The sequence below is a fragment of the Hemicordylus capensis genome, chromosome 3 (genome assembly GCF_027244095.1).
Source record: "Hemicordylus capensis ecotype Gifberg chromosome 3, rHemCap1.1.pri, whole genome shotgun sequence".
Lineage (NCBI taxonomy): Eukaryota > Metazoa > Chordata > Lepidosauria > Squamata > Cordylidae > Hemicordylus > Hemicordylus capensis.
This window is the reverse complement of record NC_069659.1, coordinates 129,217,627-129,236,689: the sequence shown is the minus strand read 5'-3', so window position 1 is coordinate 129,236,689 and position 19,063 is coordinate 129,217,627. Positions and strand designations below refer to the sequence as shown.

Here is a 19,063-nt window from a genome sequence, read left to right as displayed (position 1 = left end):
AAATCACTCCCCCTGACCACAACAAGCAACTCACCCTCCCCAATCCTCCCCTTTTCTGAATACCTGTGACAACTTGAAAGGAATTTACTTTGTATATAGTTAATTTCTATGCTATGATTAATCAATAGCTTGATAAAAATCAACAATTAATATAAATAGCCATGCTCCATGGACACACTTCTGTTTATGATTAGAATAGAAGAATTAACATCAAATATACCTCTTCTTTCACATATGGAAAAAGTTTACTCCACACCCAGAAACCCACTTTGCTTCTTCTGTGCACTTCCCCCACCCCCCAGTGGTGCCACAATTGAGCCTGGCGCTTAATCTAATGGTCCACAAAGCCCAGTCTCCATCTAATGTTAGCATCTCTTCAAGGTCTCAAGCAAAGTTTCCAGCCCTGATGTCTGAAATCCTTTAACAAGAGACATCTCTGCTTTTTGTCACTTCAGGCAAAGACAATATACTAGTATTAATAGTGGTAGTACTGCTCAGCCTCCGTCACCAGCTTCGCCTCCCACACCCAACTCCTTGCTTTCCCTGCCCCTCTACCTAGCCCAGATGCTGCCCCTTCCCCCCCACCGCATCAACCTCACTTTCTGGACAGGCTCTGCCCTCCACAGTACCACTTTTTGTTTGCTGATGCAGCTAGCAGCTTCAGCTGCATGCTAGCCTCTCCTGATTGTCACTGCAGCTGCTATTCCAAATCAAACACAGACGCTCACTTTCTCTTCTGCTCTGTCTCTTCAGCATGAAAGCTGAGAATTGGCCTAAGGTCAACACTGACTTCATGAGCTGTGCAGGGATTTGAAGCGGAGTCTCCTTGGTCCTGGTTCAATATTCTAATAAATAACACTCAGTAACACCATTCCTAATTTAATTTGATAGTTATAATTATCAGATAGCATAAATAAGGGATATCACAAAACAACATACAAATTCCCAGATTTATTTATTATGCATTAGTCAGGCAATGCCTAATTTGTCCTTTTAATTTCAATGGGAAATTCCTCATCACATTAGCCACTGTCACCTTATTTAACTAATGCACTAATTTGCCCTTTTATTTCTCAAAAGAAACGTAGAAACATGTTCTTATGTACCTGCCTTATACGGAGGTACAGCTGCCTTATGCCATTGACCCATCTAGCTCAGTATTATTGACAGTGACTGGCAGCAGCTTCTCCAGGGTTTCAGAAGAAGCTGCTTCACCTCCTTGGAGAGGCCGGGGACTGAACCTGAGGCCTGTCATGATCCTCAAGCCTGACCTCTCCTCATCCAAGATGGAGCCTGAAGACTCCAAAGAAGAAATGGGATATGATGAAGTCCCCCACCCCAGGACTCAGAGGGTCCTTATTTCCTGAACCCCCATTTTGATCAGAAGACTCTGAGGAAGAAGCAGGACATGAGGTTTCCTGGGCCTCAAGGGATTCTGAACCCCAATTCAACCTGAGGATGCCCCCTTGCCCTCTTCCTCCCCCTCCAGTTCAGAAGATGAAGCCAAAGTCCCACCAGTTCCACTGCTGTTTCTTCAGCTGCACCACAATCAGCAACTCTATAACAAGGCATTGGGTCCCTTAAGCCTTCCAGCACTCTAGAACAGGCCACCCTCCATTTCTCCTTCAAAAGAGCTCAGTCTGCTGCAGGACATTGCTAAAGCAACATTGTTGCAAGAGCTCCTAGCCCAATCCTTGAACTTAACTTGCTCCTGGATAGACCTGTCCTCGGCTTTGCCTCGACCTGACTTACCTTGCTCCTGTGTAGACCCGAGTTCCTGGGTTTTTTTTTTACCTTAGCTTGTAACTTGACCTTGATTTATGCCTAGCTCCCCCAGTGAGTCCTCACAATGAAAATGGCCCTACCCAGTCCTTCAAGACATGCTGTGGTCTTCTGCATGCAAAGCAGATGCTTTACCATTGTGCTGTGGCCCTACCCCTAAAGGTGACATAAAGGGGTCCCCCATCCAGGCACTGACTACATCAAGAGCTGCTAAGCTTCAGCAAGGTTTTTATACTAGGCGGTATATAAATTAAATAAATAAATAGATAGATAGATAGATAGATAGATAGATAGATAGATAGATAGATAGATAGATAAGGCTGTATCATGTGTCCTTAGACCATGTTCTGGGGGAAAATGATATTTCTTCAAAATATCAGTGATAAAGAATGCAATGAACATATTACCGTTCAAATCCCCATTCAGCCATGAAGCTCACTGGGCCAGTCACTTATCTTTCAGCCTAACCTGAGCAATAATCTCTTTACAGCAAGGTTGCTGTGAGGATAAAAATAACCATATACACTGCTCTGGGCTCCCTGGAGGAAGAGCAGGATATAAATGTAAAGTTAAACAAACAAACAAACAAACCAGTCTCTAGCTTAATATGACTGAATCTTTATATCAATAGTAGAGGAAAATAGGGTTCAGAATGATCCCCACCTCCTCCTAAGCCCCCCAGCTCCCACAAACTAGCAAGGGTTGAGGGTTGCATGTGTACACTGCTGCCATGCTTCCTAGAGGGCAACAGAGAGCAGTGCAGGCTCTAGTCTCAGCTAGCAGGGTCTAGGAAGAGGAGGTTTTTCTGATGGAAGACAATCTCTTTGCCACTGAATACATTAGGGAAATTGAACTCAGAGAACAGGCCTCTTATTAGCTCAGTTTCCCCCTCCCCATTTATCCTGTGAATCTTCATGTGTCCCAATTTGTCATTATGTTATTTTTATCCATGACAGAATTAGGATGGGATCTGAAAGATCTCCAAAGATGTTCTGCTGTCCTTTTGCAAAAGACATATTCTCTTCCAGAAAACAGCTATGTATCCCTTATGGAATTTGAAAACATCACAGGAAAAAGATGTACAGAAGAGACGAAATCATTATTCGTTCACTAAGTCAGCTGAAGAATGTAGGAAGTTAAAAGATACTGTGAACTACGATAGTACCAGTTGCTCAGATTACTAGACAACTGCAATGGCAGAGCTGAAGAAGCAAGAACATGCAACTGGGAAATCAGAACATTTAAAGTTTATTAATTTGAAGAGGAGTTGAAATACTCTGCAGAGCACAAACCTATATGGGTTTACTCTGATGTAAGACCCACTGAGTTTTATGGGACTTGCTCCGTAGTCTTTTTAGGATTGCTTAGTTTGTGTAAAGCATTAACGGCTGGTTTGGGCTATCCTTCCAATCATCCTGATACTCTTACTGTAACAACAGTTGTTTTAAAAATACACATTCTAGCCTATTTTGGTTCTTAGATTTGGGTTATAAGCCCACTTATAATGATATTATAACCGCAGTGCCTGCTCCTGTTTCTTGTGAAGGTTGAACTCACAAGACCATTTTTCCAATCTTGAGAGGATTTATTTTGCACTTACTGTATGATGAAAAGAATAATAGAATAATTCAACAGAATAATTCAAGATGGATTCTTGATTTTTTTTAGACTGCAGAGCAAGCTACAGTCTGAAAATTATCAGAGCAAGATTATCAGAGCAAGCTACAGTCTGAAGATTATGAGATACATGGCCAAGTTTTAAGAAATTTGAAAGGTCTACTAAGAGGCATATGAAAACACATCTCTAGAAGAATAAAATATTCAGTGACCCAGGACACCATTCCATTGCCATCCACTTTTCATTTCTTCCTTCCTTCTGTCTGTATACACTTATATATCATGACAATTAATAAAGTCCTTGGAGTGGCATGGAAGAAACAAAGGACTATAGGAGTGCAGCTTGTACATTGCTTGCTGGGGAAACGATGAAGTTCTCTAAAACTGTTCAAAAAACTTGCAATACTCAGTTAGGTTAAAAAAAAACAGTCTGGGATGCCACATGGAGTGTAAGTAGTCTCATTAGAGTTAAAAGATCTGTCCTGTGAATCCATTTTAATTTAAGCAGCTGAATACAAGATACTCAAAAGGATATGACAAGCGAGGAAATCAAAGCCGTGGAGAACAGTAAACTGGTGCTTTTTATATACATTCAGTGCTTGTTTGATTGCTAATCAGAGGGCAACATGGCAGACACTGAGTTGATTGAAACAGCTGCTTCAAACAATCTATTGGAGGTTATCACAAAACCATGGCAATTAGAGATCGAAAAGACCCATTAAGACATCTTGCACACATTCTGTTACTGCTCCAAAGCCAAATTATTCCAACTCCCTTTTAATGAAATGTTCTTTGATCACCTCTCTCATCTCGTTTCACAAAAAATGTTAATAGAACTAGTACTTTAGCATTTGCTTTTATTGAGCAGGTACTGATTAGCTTCATCATGATATAGCTACTGCTGATTATCAAAAAAAGAACATCATTTACTAATGATGAAAACTGCTGAATCTGACAACAGTAGACAAGAGAGTACTATAGATGGCAAGTCTAATTTAAGACCGAATACGCTTGTTTCCTGAAAGGATGGAACATTTTGGCTGATTAAATATAACATTTATGAGGCACGGTTATATTATTTAAATAACAGTGGCCATCAGCTAGACGAGCACTACATGTGTGCAGCAAAGCTGAGATCCAGACTACCACTGCACTGTTTTGTGAGTGGGGGAAAGGGTGACCTTCAAGGATCTCCCCTTCCCTCTGAAGCCCACCGTGTATCACAAAAAATATATTCAGAGGGTCACTGAAAAAATCCTTAGTAGCCTATGAACACTCAGGGGCTGAAGGGGACTTGGATCTAAATTATGGACTCTAAATTATGTTAATTTATTTTTTAAAAAACCCAAAAAAATCCTGTTAGTATTTATTTGATGTATATGTTCATTCCGGGCCACATCTATATGATTTCGCTCTAAACTCACCAACAATTTCACTTGGCTCTTTGTTGTAAAGCTTTTTGTTCCAGTAGAGAAGCCTTAGGAAAGGAAAGGAGACCAGAAGCACAAGACAAATTCCAACGAACATGTGTCCTGTAAATTCTGCAAAATCGATTCCCTGAGAATAAAAATACAGTTGAAGCAAAATCAATATAACAGCTCTAATCAGTGAAAATCAATGTTGAACATAAATTGCCATCTACTATTATTGTAGTATCTTCTTAGCAGCACAACTGCAGAATGTTTTATTTTTATTTTTGTACTTGGGACGCCCCTTTCACTTATCTGGATTTGCACACACCTGAGATTCTCCTATATTGCTAATTTTGACCCAAATACTCTCCAGTGAAAATGTTCAGTGCAGTACTTTAAAGTCCTTTTGATTTCAGTGGGAGAGTTAATCACATGCTTAGCAGTCTCTTAGAATACCAATCCACATTTAGCTCCTGCTCAATTGTCCTTGGTTTTTCTTTCCTATGTGCAGAACTTTCAACATCATTGTTGAATCTCAGCTCATCTTCAGCCCAGTTTTGCAATTTCTCAAGAGTGTTTGTAATTGTAATATTGGATAGTCAAATGGATTTTATTCCCAACTAGGGCCAGAACCCACAGCAGATCCACGGCTTGAAAGAGGGGGCAGATCCCTCTGGTTTCTGGCAAGTCCAGGGGCAAGCCCAGTCAAGGGGTGGATCCCAGTGAAACAGCTGTCTAACTAAGGTGTAAGGCTAAAGAGGTGGGGGAAGCTGGCCCTGTGTTTTGATTTTGATTAGTGTTGGGGGGTTTTCCTGATCTGCTGGCAAATCTAAGGGTAGTCACCTTCCTTTGAGACTTCATTGATGTGGCTATTGCTTGATACAGGACTTTTGTAAGCAAACCAAATCTCTTGCATGAGCTGAGCATGCTGCTTATTTAAAGCGCCCAAATTCAAAGGCTAGTTGAGTATTCCCAGCTTACATATACAACAGGTTTTCGCACCTCTGATGCAGAGCAGATGATCGTGTTTTATGCTGCCTTCACCCAAAGAGTTTCCTTCTATGTACTAGGATAATCCCTTTAAAACTGTCAAACACACTTCCAAGATTGAGTGAAAAGGAAATACATGATACCACAGTGTCAAACTCTTAAGACAAACTGTCAATTCAGTTTTAAAATTATTATCCATTTTGCATTGAAGTTGTGATGGTGAAGTTTCTGACACTGACTGGCTGAGATGAACGCTCCTATTAACAAACATTCTAAACTGTCCAGGAAACAATGGACCAATTCAGAAAATATTATCCATTGGCCCCACCTACTATACAATGTGGTGTGTGAGTAAGCACATCCCCTTCCCTCTCGTTGTGCACCATTCCATTCAACATAGTCATGTGGGAAGCAAACCTCCCAAACCACCCTTCACATAAAATTTAAATATTACATTAAAGTAGTATTTAAATTGCATGTAGGGGCAGTTCAGACACTGTCGCCCATGCAATTATATAAAGCAGAACAGTGTGCTAGGAAGGGTGGTGGGACATATACTCATACCCCTCATCACATGGTGGGTTAAGCCAGCAAGTAGCATTGTCCAAACTGGCTCGGAGCTGTTTGAGTGTTTGCAGAGGTAACAGGGAACTGCAGAAAGAAGAGGCTCTGAAGGAATCTCATAAGGCTTAAAGTCAGGAGGGGCTGTATGCTATGGTTGTTGTGTGGGAGACAGAAGTTCTAGAGAGTCTGGCCAAGAAACAAATCATCTAAAGGAAAAAGGACAGAGTGGATTGTGGACTGAAAAATAGGAATCTGAGGAGGCCAGGACTGGTGAAGAAATATAGGAGAAAGCAGGATGACTGAGGTCTTATTTATTTATTTATTTATTCAGATCCCCCCCCCAACTTCTGTCTCTGGGCAGTTTACAACAATATAAAACAAGTTAAAACACAGAAAATAAAAACCTTAAAATGATTTAAAACTGCAGCCAAATTTTAGCAGCTTGGATGAAGAGATAAATCTATAAGTACTTTTTAAAAGTTGTCAGAAATGGGAGGCTCTTATTTCCACAGGGGGTGCATTCCAGAGTATCAGGACAGCAACAGAGCATTCCAGAGTCTTGGGGCAGCAACAGGGAAAGTGAGGTCTAGGAAGAACAAAGGGCTATACACTATTGATGGGAAGAAAGTAGGCAAACAATAGAGGATCGTGGACTGTAGGACAGGGAGCAGAAATTAAGAAAAGTTTCCTTCACCTACAGTCTAAACTCTGACAGGGCTGCTGTTCCCTTAGGGAGTAGTACAGAAGAGTCTTGGCAAATGTGGTTTCTGTTGTCACTGGAGAATTATGACAATTATTTATTTATTTATTTATTTATTTATTTATTTATTTATTTATTTAAAACATTTAATATACCACCCACTCCAAAGACTCTGGGCGATGCACAAAAACATGCAAAGCAACATTATAAATTACATTCTAAATTAAAAACTAAAGTAACTAACAAAAACAAATGAAGTAAACTACAGGGCAAAAGCCTGGCGAAAAAGAAAAGTCTTCAATAGAGATTAGAAGATCAGTAAGGAAGGGGCTAGATGAATCTGAAAGGGAAGAGAGTTCCAAAGAAGTGGGGCAGCAACCAAAAAGGCCCTTTTGTGAGTCCTAGAGCCCTGAACCTCTCGGAAATCAGGGACTGACAAAAAGGCTATTTGAGATGATCTAACCGGATGGGATGTAACTGGGTGGGAGAGGCGGGTCTATAAGTAAACAGGCGCCAAGCCCCACAAGGCTTTAAAGGTCAGAACAAGGACCTTAAATTGAACTTGGAAGCGAATGGGCAACCAGTGCAGTGACTACAGGAGAGGTCTTGGTACCCTAAGGGAATGGCAGGGTCAATAAATGGTGCAGGAAGGAACTGAACTTCACGTACTGATTGGACTACCCAGTAAGTTCATGACTGCAGCTTCCAAAGGATTATGTATTTGAAATGTTGGTTCAAATGAAAACGTGGTTAGGAAAGTCATTACATGTAATTTTCCAGCTTTGTGGGGAAAATCATTACTTTTAATTCTACAACATGAATAGAAAATTCATACTGTACATTATCCTAACGTGTGTGATGCAGGGCCAGTACATATAACCAGTTTGCAACACGCACAATCAGGGAAATGTTTGCATAGGTTGGTGTAACCTTAAGTGGTTGTCTCCTTGTGGAATAGGGCTGGTAATGTAACAGGAAAATGTGTAATTTAGAAAGTGATTATATCTACTGAAACAAACTAGTAATCATTGTCACTTCTTCTGAAAACGAAAATCATGAATAGCACATAAGACCAGCTCCTGCAGACCCGCAGTCAAAGAAAGCCTGACTGTTCTAGACAAGCACATTAAAAATAAATAATGGGCTTTAAGCTTTAGAAAGTTGCCAAAAGCTTTGTGCAGTTATCCAGGAGAAATGCTCTGAAACTGTAGGTGACACTTTCACTTTATGGTCTAATATTTTATGACCCCTCAGGAATGGTAAAGATATGAAATTGCTACAATCTCCAAAGCCTCAAAGTCATAGATGCTGAAAATTTATGAGTACACTGCTACTATTTATGGTTATCTATTCTAGCCAATCCTGCATTAAAAAATAGATTTATTTGATGTTTTAAACAATTTGGCAACTCCATGGCTGAGATTTCTAGGTAAAAGCAGAAAAGTGTTATAGAAATAAACAGAGAGGATTCTAGCATTACAGTGATAAACACAGTATAAGTTTCAAGACACATTGCTACTGGCACTAGGATGTCCTTTGCCTGCTAGGCCTATCCAGCAGAACCGATGAAAGGATCTCCATGTATAAAGCTGTACATGCTACAATCCATACACACTTATTGGGGACCCTTGAATGGGAAGGGTCCCCAATTATATATACAGAGCCTACACATGTACACTTTGTCTGTACATATGCTCTTTCACAGGTGATGCCATGCAGGGGAAAAGGCACCCTTTTTGCTCATTTATTGTAAGGTGAGTAATCCTAAACTAAACTTCATTGAGCAACACTAAAATAAATATTCTGGTTAGCACTGAGTAAATCTTTGATAGCAGTTCAGAATATACTTATGTGTGATAGGTCCCTCTTTTCAGTGCTGAAGGCTTTCAGATGTAAATTCCAGACAATAGACTTTTGATTTCCGTTAGAACACACTACACAACTTGCGACCCACCAAGCCAAATGCAGCCCATTAGTCATGTATAGTGGCCTTTCTGGGTCTTAATAATTCCTCTCTTCATTGCTGGTGGGCAACAATCAGCTTAGTGAGTCAGGAGTTAGAAGCAGGAGTTATGTTTTGCTTTTTAGGGTTTCAGTGTTAAGATTTTCTGTACATTTGTTGTTGTTGCAAATGCTGTGATCAGAGAGCATGGAGTCTTTTCAAATTTCACTAGGATTTGAAATTCAGTAGGGACGCGCTGAATCCATTTGGCGCGGCTTGCCAAATCATTTCAGCAGGGCAGGGAACAGTACCTTTAAGCAGGTCCTTACCTGCTCCTCCGCCACCATGCTGCTTTTCCAGGCACGGCACGGTGCAGCTCAGAAGTCAGCATGCAGCCGCGGCATACCATAGTGTGCAGGCTGCTGGGTGAAGCCCCGCGGCTGCACACAGACTTCTGAGCAGCACAATGGCATGCCCAGAAAAGCAACGGGGTGGCAGAGGAGCAGGTAAGGACCTGCTTTACCCATGCTTAAAGGTACTGCTCCCTGCCGCACAGAAACACTCAAGCACTTCCCTAAAATGCAGTTTCTTCCAATATAAAAACAGTGCAAGAAAAAACATGATTTGTCCCCCCAAAAAGGGGGGGGGTCCAAAAACTCAGTTATCCATTTCCTTGGACACCAAGAACCCATTCCAAGCTGCAGTTTTCATACTGGGAAAGCTTTCTTGTCATTCACATGATCAAAGTCAGAACATAATAAAGGTTTACTTCCTTGGCAACCCATGAGCTGGCAAAGTGCTATTCCAAGCCATTCCTACACTTTTAAAGCAGCAGAATATATCTTCTGTCAATTTTCCATGTTGGAATTTTTACCCTTAGACTAATTTGCAGGGGCCTTTCTGTGAAAGAGTACAGCTCTAGGCACCTGATGGCAGTGACAAACATCAGGGGAGGCTTACCACCTTCTTTTCCTGCTGACCAGGAAATATTTATGGGAGTACTGCATAAGCTACTCTATCCTATGATTGTTAATCATATCTTAAGCAATGTTATCATGCTTTCTGATTGCTTTTGCTGTGTTCCCTCCCTGGACTGGGCAGTGATATACAGGCAAAACCTTTACCCAATATACCTTAGAACTCAAGTTCTGGCACCTGCCCAATTCTGTGACATGCAACAACATAGCACAAATATATTAAGTCTCATCCTTTAATCTTGGCAGGATAGCATATTGCTGTAGCATGGCATCCTGGGTTAGTCTGGAATGCCAGTACAACTGTATCAGCCTATTTCCCTCAGTCTTAAACCTGTTTCTGGCAACAAAATACCTTAGAAGATCAAGTTGATACTTTAATTTCTTTCAAAAAATACATATTGCCAATTGCACCTATGAACAAACAAAAAAGAACATATCCTCTGTTGTATAAATGGGTGCCTGCAAATGTCATTTCTTTGTGAACTGAAGAAGAGGGGCTATTAGTAACTGCTGAAAAATATTTATCCAATTTTCATTAACTTTTGTATTTCTACAAATATCTCATCACTACATTTTAATGAATAAACAAATCCAATGGCAAATCCAAATATATTAAAACAATCCTTGAACAAGATGTTTTTCAACCTAACATGGGATAGAGTCCTCTATCCTCAAGAATTCTCTCAACAACAGTAAAGTGATGATTCATATCCAAAATAGTAGCTTCTGTATTATTTTATTTCAATTTCAAACAGACTGCTTTCAGATTTCCATAGCTAGCTCAGAGAAATGTAGATCTGAAGACTGGATTTTATCTTTCTAGTGAACATTTATTTAAAAAAATAAGCTCTCAGGCAATAGAGATGTCTATGTGAATCATGCATTTCCAAACACATATGAATGGCTCCAAACCAGTTTCAAATGTACTCATAAGACATTTTAATGCAACATACAGACTACTTAGCACGGTTTATCCTGCTTAGCTGTCTACACAATCACCTTGTGTGTACACAATCTTATTGTCCACACAAACCTGATAGTTAAAATGCATAAATATCTAGATAGCTATGTTGGTTCATTAGAAAAATAAACTAAAACCCAAAGTAAGATGACACTTCTAATAAAATAAATTAAAATGTCATCAATTAGTGAGCAAGCTTTTAAAGTCTCCAGAGTTCTTCTTCCATCCAGCCTGAATAAAGGTTCTGAAGAACTCAAGAGCTTGCTCACTACTTTGTGACATTTTATTTGGTCTTTACTTTGGTTGGTAGTTCACAGACGCAGGCTGGCCATTTATTTTCCTCCTATACAGAGAATTGTCCATGTGAACTTGGGGGACACTGATACAGCCCACAGTGGCCAGTAATCATTTCCACAACTGTAACAACACTTTCAATGGCAGCCACTCAAGATCTTTGTGGGAATCACACATCTTTGAAAGTTGTGTTTTAAATATAAAGAAAAGGGAAATACAGAACATTCTATGTAAATGAAAGAAGTGCTAACATTATTTGTTTAACATGAAGGAAAGACTAGGAATCTCTACATTGGCATGCTGTGTTCAGTACATGGCAAGCTATGCCAAAGAAAGTGCATGCAAAAACAATGAACCAGAAGTCATAACACTGATGATATATAACCAGATACATACAAGAGCTGTTAGTTTGTATACACCTAGTACGGGCAACAGCTTCGCACAATCGCTGCCAAGTCAGTAAGCCAAGAACCAATAGTTCCCAGCAAGCATGCGCTCCCAGCAGGTATGTCATGTGAACCTGACAACTGCTGGTTCCTCTGCCAGGATGCCAAGATTTCCCGCCCAACTACAAATCTAGATAATAAACCCCAGGCGAATCTTGGGTTGAAGTCGGTAACCCAGCATGGGAATCAGTAGTTGGCAGTACACAGAGGACATCAACTAGGAGCACATGCTCACTGTGAGCCTCTGGTGTCCGGCTTACTGAATTGGTGATGATCATGCAAACCCAGCCAGAGGTGTGCAGTCGTTCACATTTCAGCATAGTGGGACAAACAAATCAGTATTACTAAATATTGCAACGTCTGTATATCTTTTTCATTAACACAATAGTCAGCAATACGCACCGCCTTCCTCAGCTCCTGCTTAGACACAATAATCACATTTGGTGGATCCCCAATAGCTGTGGAAGCCCCTCCAATATTTGTGAAGACTACTTCTGCAATCAGGACATGCCTAGGATCAAGATTAAGCACCTCGCATAACCTGCAGTTATACAGAGGACAAAAACAAAGTCAGATCCTTAATCCTTAAACGTTCTCCAAAAACACTTATTTGTTGAAATATTTTACAAACCATAGAACATGAAGGAAGCAAATGTAATATATATAACTGATCAAAATAAATCTTGGACTTTTCTCATGGATACAATCATTTTAACAGATTTATCATAAGGGGAGCATTCAGAAACCAGCCTTGTCGACTTCTTTTAGGCTGTTCCAGAATAATTGGACTAATTCCAGAATAAACTATTTGAAGTCCACAGTATAACTGAATATTTGACAGCAGACATAAAATAAAGACCTGATTCACTAAATATTAACACATAATTCAGGCTTGAAAGTATGAATTCAGGCTTGAAAGCCCTGTATGTGGACAGGACATTTTGTGGAAATTATGTAGGGAGCAAAGCTATGTGTCTTTGAAGCTGCTAGTGTGTGTTTCTGTTTACTTTGCCTTAATGTACCCTGGCTTCCAGAGGCTGGAACTGCTCTTGAACTTTACTTGGTCCATTTTCCTGCCTTTGAGTTTCCTGCTCATGGTCAAACTTACTTCTTCAGCCTCATAATCTAGGTACTCCATGTCCTGACTTGCTACCTAGCAAAAAGCTAATGAGGGGGACTAGGATGTATTACTGATGTGCCAGGGACTCTTGTTCACTTCTGCAATATACTTGTGCCACAGGATAATCTGAGATATTGCGGCAGTGTTTCAATATTGAGAACCTTGCCCCAGTGAAATGGGTAGAGCTTTAACTACATTCAAAATTTTAAATTCTAGTGTAGTTCTATAGAGGTCAAATTTCTAGATACCCTGAATGACTGTGCCCTAGAACAGTTGGTCTTGGAACCAACCAGAAAGAAGGTGACCTTGGACTTAATCCTGAGTGGCACCCAGGACCTGGTGCGTGATGTCAGTGTCATTGACCCTTTAGGGTATAGTGACCATAGTGTGATCAAATTCAGCATACATGTGGGGAGAGAATCACCAAGGAAGTCTAACACAGACACTTTAAATTTCAGAAGAGGAAACTTCTTCAAAATGAGAGGAGTGTGGTGAAAAGAAAGCTGAAAGGGAAAATAAGGAGAATCACTTCGCTCCAGAATGCATGGCGTTTACTCAAAACCACAATACTAGAAGCCCAGTTAGATTGTATAGCCAAAAGGAGGAAAGGTACCACTAAGTCCAGGAGGATACCAGCATGGCTAACAGGTAATGTCAAGGAAGCCATAAAAGGGAAGAAGACCTCCTTCTGAAATTGTAAGGCCTGACCAAATGAGGAGAACAGAAAGGAACACAGGCAAAAGAAATGCAGGGAGACAATAAGGGAGACAAAAGGAGAGTTTGAAGAACATTTAGCTAAAAGCATCAAGGGGAATAACAAAAACTTCTTTAAATACATCAGAAGCAGAAAACCTGCCAGGGAGGCAGTTGGACCATTAGATAATGAGGGAGTGAACGGGATTATGAAGGAGGATATGGAGGTTGCAGAAAAGATAAATGCGTCTTTGCGTCTGTCTTCACGGCAGAGGATACGGAGCATATACCTGTTCCTGAACCAGACCTTTCAGGGATGGAGGCTAAGGAACTGAGTCAGATAGAAGTAACAAGAGATGATATTCTAAACTGTCTGAAAAAACGGAAAACTAACAAATCACCAGGGCCGGATGGCATCCATCCAAGAGTCCTCAAAGAACTCAAATGTGAAATTGCCAGCCTCCTTGCTAAAATATATAACTTATCTCTGCAGTCAGGCTCTGTACCGGAGGACTGGAAAGTAGCAAATGTAACACCCATTTTTTAAAAAGGGATCCAGGGCAAGCCAGGAAATTACAGGCCGGTTAGCTTAACGTCCATTCCAGGAAAATTGATGGAAAGCATCCTCAAGGATAAAATTGTAAAGCACATAGAAGAACAGGCCCTGCTGGGAGTGAATCAGCATGGCTTCTGTAAAGGGAAATCTTGCCTCACAAACCCTTTGGAGTTCTTTAAGAGTGTCAACAAGTGTGTGGATCAAGGTGATCCAGTTGGCATAGTATACCTGGACTTCCAAAAAGTTTTCAACAAAGTTCCTCATCAAAGACTCCTGAGGAAACTTAGCAGTCATGGGATAAGGGGACAAGTATATGTGTGGATTGCTAACTGGTTGAAGGACATGAAACAGGGTAGGTATAGTTTTCACAATGGAGGGAAGTAGGAAGTGGGGTCCCCCAGGGATCTGTACTGGTACTGGTGCTTTTTAATGTATTCATAAATGATCTAGAAGCAGGGGTAAGCAGTGAGGTGGCCAGATTTCCAGATGATACCAAACTCTTTTGGGTAGTGGAATCCAAAACAAATTTTGAGGAGCTCCAAAGGGATCTCTCCAAACTGGGTGACTGGGCGACAAAATGGCAAATGTGGTTCAATGTTGGTAAGTGCAAAGTGATGCTCATTGGGACAAAAAAAACCAACTTCAAGTATATGTTGATGGGATCTAAGCTGTCAGTGAATGACCAGGAGAGGGATCTTATGGTTGCTGTGAAAAAGGCCAATTCCATGCTATGGATCATTAGGAAGGGGATTGAAAATAAAACTGCTAACATTATAATACCCTTATACAAAATGATGGTCCGGCCACACCTGGAGTACTGCATACAATCCTGGCCACCACATCTAAAAAAAGACATTGTAGAACTCGAAAAGGTTCAGAAGAGGGCAACCAAGATGATCAGGGGCCTAGAGCACCTTTCTTATGAGGCAAGGCCACCTGGGGCTATTTTGTTTAGAAAAAAGACAACTGCAGGGAGACATGGTAAAGGTCTATAAAATCATGCATGGTGTGGAGAAAGTGGAGAAAGAGAAATTCTTCTCCCTCTCACATAACACGAGAACCAGGGGTCATTCCATGAAATTGATTGCAAGAAATTTAGGACCAACGAACAGAAGTTTTTTTTTCACACAATGCATAATCAACTTGTGGAGTTCTCTGCCACGAGATGTGGTGACGGCCAACAACCTGGATGGCTTTGAGAGGGGTTTGGATAACATCATGGAAGAGATGTCTATCAACAGCTAATAGTCAGAGGGCTATAGGTCACCTCCAGCCTAAAAGGCAGGATGCCTCTGAGTACCAGAAGCAGGGCAGTAACAGCAGGAGAGAGGGCATGCCCTCAACTCCTGCCTGTAGGCCACTGTGTGAAACAGGATGCTGGACTAGATGGGCCTTGGGCCTGCTCCAGCAGGGCTATTCTTATATTCTTATAGTTCACTTCTGATAATCAGAGCTGGTGTGGTGTTACTTGTGAACCTGGATATCCTTAGCAATGAATTAATGACATGCCTCAGGCAAACCACTCTAAAGCTCAGCTGTTCATCTGCAATATGTAGATAATAATACTAACCTATCTTACTAAGTTACTGTAAGTATTATTGGTTGCCTTCGGACATCACACCAAACTGGAAGTAACCATGCCAGAAGTTCAGGTTTGTGGTCATCCGAATACGGGAGTCCACAGTTTCATCACAAAAGTAATTGGAGGTTAACAACCACAAATTTGAACTTAATTTGAACTGTCAGTTGCTCTTCAGATTTGGAAAACTCCAGTTAGAAAGTGGTGCTATGTCGTCCGAAGGCTGCCACTGGTTGGAACCAGAGTTGAGGGTAGGAAGCTCCTCCCTCTCTTAGTCTCCGATTGGCTGCTGTGGCTGTCCTTCATGAGAAGAAGGAAGCCCATGCAACCAGACTCCCCCAGATTGTATCATCTGCAAACATGGCAGAGGGAATGGGGGCAAACCATGGGTTCATTGGAGCAAAGGCAGCCATTGAGATAATATATGTGAAGCATTTTGTACATTCAAAGCTTGGTACTGCTGTCATTATGATTTCTATATATTACGTTATTTAAGAAATAGTATAGGATTAAATGGAAAATGCAGTGCATTACCACAAAGAGTTAAGATAGTGTACCAATTGTGTTCTCATTTTATTTAAAGATCAGACTCTTGTTGATGGAGCTCCACAGATTAATTTTGCAAAAGGCTATTCCCTAACAGTCTATAAAAGCAGTGATAACAAGAGATAAGTAAATTGTTGTGATGCTATAAGACTCTGTTATGGATACACTTAGGCAAGATTTTATTTTCATATGAAAGAGCAATTTTGCATAGCATTGCCACATAAATGTAGGTAGGCAGGGTTTTTTTTAACAATAGTTTAAAATACAAGCCACAGAATAGGGTTGTTTTTAAAAAAAAAAAATTTTTTTAAGAGTTCACCACAAAATGTGACAAGAAAATAAGATCATATTTCATGCATCGTTGATAAAAGGCTAAAGCCTTATTGTCAAGGAATCAGGAGAATTTTCTACTAAGCTTCATCACCATGGTAATAGCAGCTTACACCACCATTTTAAAGTTGGACTGAGGAAGCGTGAGAAAAACAGCAACAAGACAAACTGAATGACTAACAGAACCGGGGGGAGGGGACATATTGGGTGGGTTTTTTTAAAAATCTGTTAAAAAATATATGTGTATGTTTAACCAGCAAATTAAATTTAAAAATTTGTCAGGTAACAGTGACATCTGCATATGAAATGTATTTGTGCATTCAGATCATTACCAGCTGAATCAACTTTAAATATACCTAGAACTGATGTTTTAAAAATATGCAGTTTACCCAGGGGCATTATGAGATGAAGCGTAGTGCCTTTCTCACCTCCCCATAATAAGAGGGGGGGCGGGGTTACGCAAAGACAATTGTATCAATTTTATTCATTTATTTTTATACTCCAGCCTAATCTTCAATTCAAATACAAACAAATTCAAATACAAAATACAGTCAGGCAGAAGAAAGGGGAGTCTGCCAAGTGAAGGCCAAGCTACATGTGATAGGGCAGCCATGTTTGCTGTTCACGTGCCTACTACATGTATAAAACAAGGAATGGAGAGTCTAATTTTCACACAAAAAGAGCATGGTGGTGAGAGACACTGAACCCATTGGAACACTTTCCCTAGCCCAGTGCTGAAACCAGAAGTCAGCCACTCAGAGACATAAGTTTGGGCGGGGTATAAATTTAATAAATAAATAAAATAAGTCAGATGGGCTATGGAGAAAAATGCCTGAAGCAACAAAATATAGTTTAGCTTCCCTTCACCCACTTGTTGTATAGTCACCTCTCCCATGACACACACATATTTTCAGGAATGGGGTAGACCTGTGAATAAATAAATATGGCTACTCCATCACATCACACCTAATTTGACCTTTGGTCACCTCAGGCTTCCTCACCTTTCTTTGGAATGGAACAAACAAACCCCTCCCATGAAGAGAGTCTGCTAACTTATTCTGTATGAAGCAGACATGGCAAACTCCACACTGACAGACAACAGTAGTACAAAGAGTCTGTTTAGAGAGACAGTTAATTTTGGCAGTGAGTTCCTAAAACAAAAATCACTGAGTGTGACATCCATGCAAGCATGAGACTCCATGATTTTCATTCTAGAAATTCACTACCAAAATTAACTGTCTCCTACATACCTTGAGCAAGCCACCTAATGGCACAGCGGGGAAATAACTTGCCTAGCGAGCAAGAGGTTGCCGGTTCGAATCCCATGGGAAACACCTATATTGGGCAGCAGCAATATAGGAAGATGCTGAAAGCATCTTCTCATACAGTACGGGAGATGGCAATGGTAAACCTCTCCTGTATTCTAACCAAAGAAAACCGAATGGGTCTGTCGACACTGACTCGACGGTGCAACTTTACCTTTACATACCCTGAACCCAAGATATATGCAGGATACTTTTGATTATGATGAGAAGTACTCTGCATATTGTCAGAGATTATTACTGTACATTTATAGGACAGAATGATGGCATTGTGTTGTAAATCTGTTAGCTTGGCTAACCCAATAGGATTTACAACCCTCTTCAGCACTCCCCGGTGAGTTAACAGAAAGCAGCAGTGGAACTGCACGGATGAAAAATAAAAGGCTCACAAAGAAAAACAGTAAGTGAATTAAGTCTCCTGAACTGAACTAGGTACCCCACTTTAACAATAACTGAGTAATAAGTGAAAAGAAAAGACAGAGCAAAGAATGAAAACAGCAAAGGATGACAGAAGCAAGGAATTAACAGAACAAAGCAGGAAAGCATAAACAAGGCAAACTGGAACTCAGACAAAGTTTTGGAATTCAAATAGCACACTGTCTGTAGCCAGCGAAAGTTGAAAACAGCATCTGAGCAAGTGAGAGACTGCTAAATATATATGGCTCAAGAGAACCAGCAGCCAATCAGGCTTCCCTGAGTCGGCACTTCGGCTTCCTCTCTTGTGATCTCCTGCACCTGCATGACTGCCACTGAGTTTGCCTCTTGAGACGCCTTCTCAAGACAGGTGAAATCCCAGGCTCCTCCCCATCAGAAATCATGTCTGGCAGCTGTTGCGAATCCTCAGCTCCAGAGTCTGGTCTCCCTGCCAAATCCTGTTGCTGTGCCTCTGAGCCCTCACTAGCAGGTGAATCCTCCTGCTCTGACTCTTCTGAGTCAGACGTCTGAGTCATGACACATTGGAAGTAGGGTCTCCTGAAGCTAAGCTGTGGCCCCTGGCTTAAACAAATAATTATTTTAAACCATTATTTTTATACATTTGGACAAAAATATTAGTTCTTTCCATTTTAGGGACAGATGAGGTTTGTAATCAAGAGCTCCCTGATATTTTAAAAAATGTTTGTATTATTATTATTTTTTAAATCTTACATACCACTTTTCAACAATGAGTTATCATACAGCAAAAGATAGGAGAAAATGACCCACAGGGGCTCACACAAACACACACAAAGGAG

The 19,063-nt window shown here is 40.6% G+C and overlaps 1 protein-coding gene across 1 annotated transcript in view; it reads right to left on the bottom strand.

Annotated features, from left to right (window-relative positions):
• OCA2 (OCA2 melanosomal transmembrane protein) overlaps positions 1 to 19,063 on the bottom strand; it is a 288,607-nt gene that overhangs the window by 123,306 nt on the left and 146,238 nt on the right. The window contains exons 14-15 of the mRNA XM_053312437.1: positions 12,088 to 12,226; positions 4,824 to 4,956 (exon numbers count right to left, since the gene is read on the bottom strand). Coding sequence (XP_053168412.1) covers positions 4,824 to 4,956; positions 12,088 to 12,226 — 272 coding nt within the window. The remainder of the gene's footprint in view (positions 1 to 4,823; positions 4,957 to 12,087; positions 12,227 to 19,063) is intronic.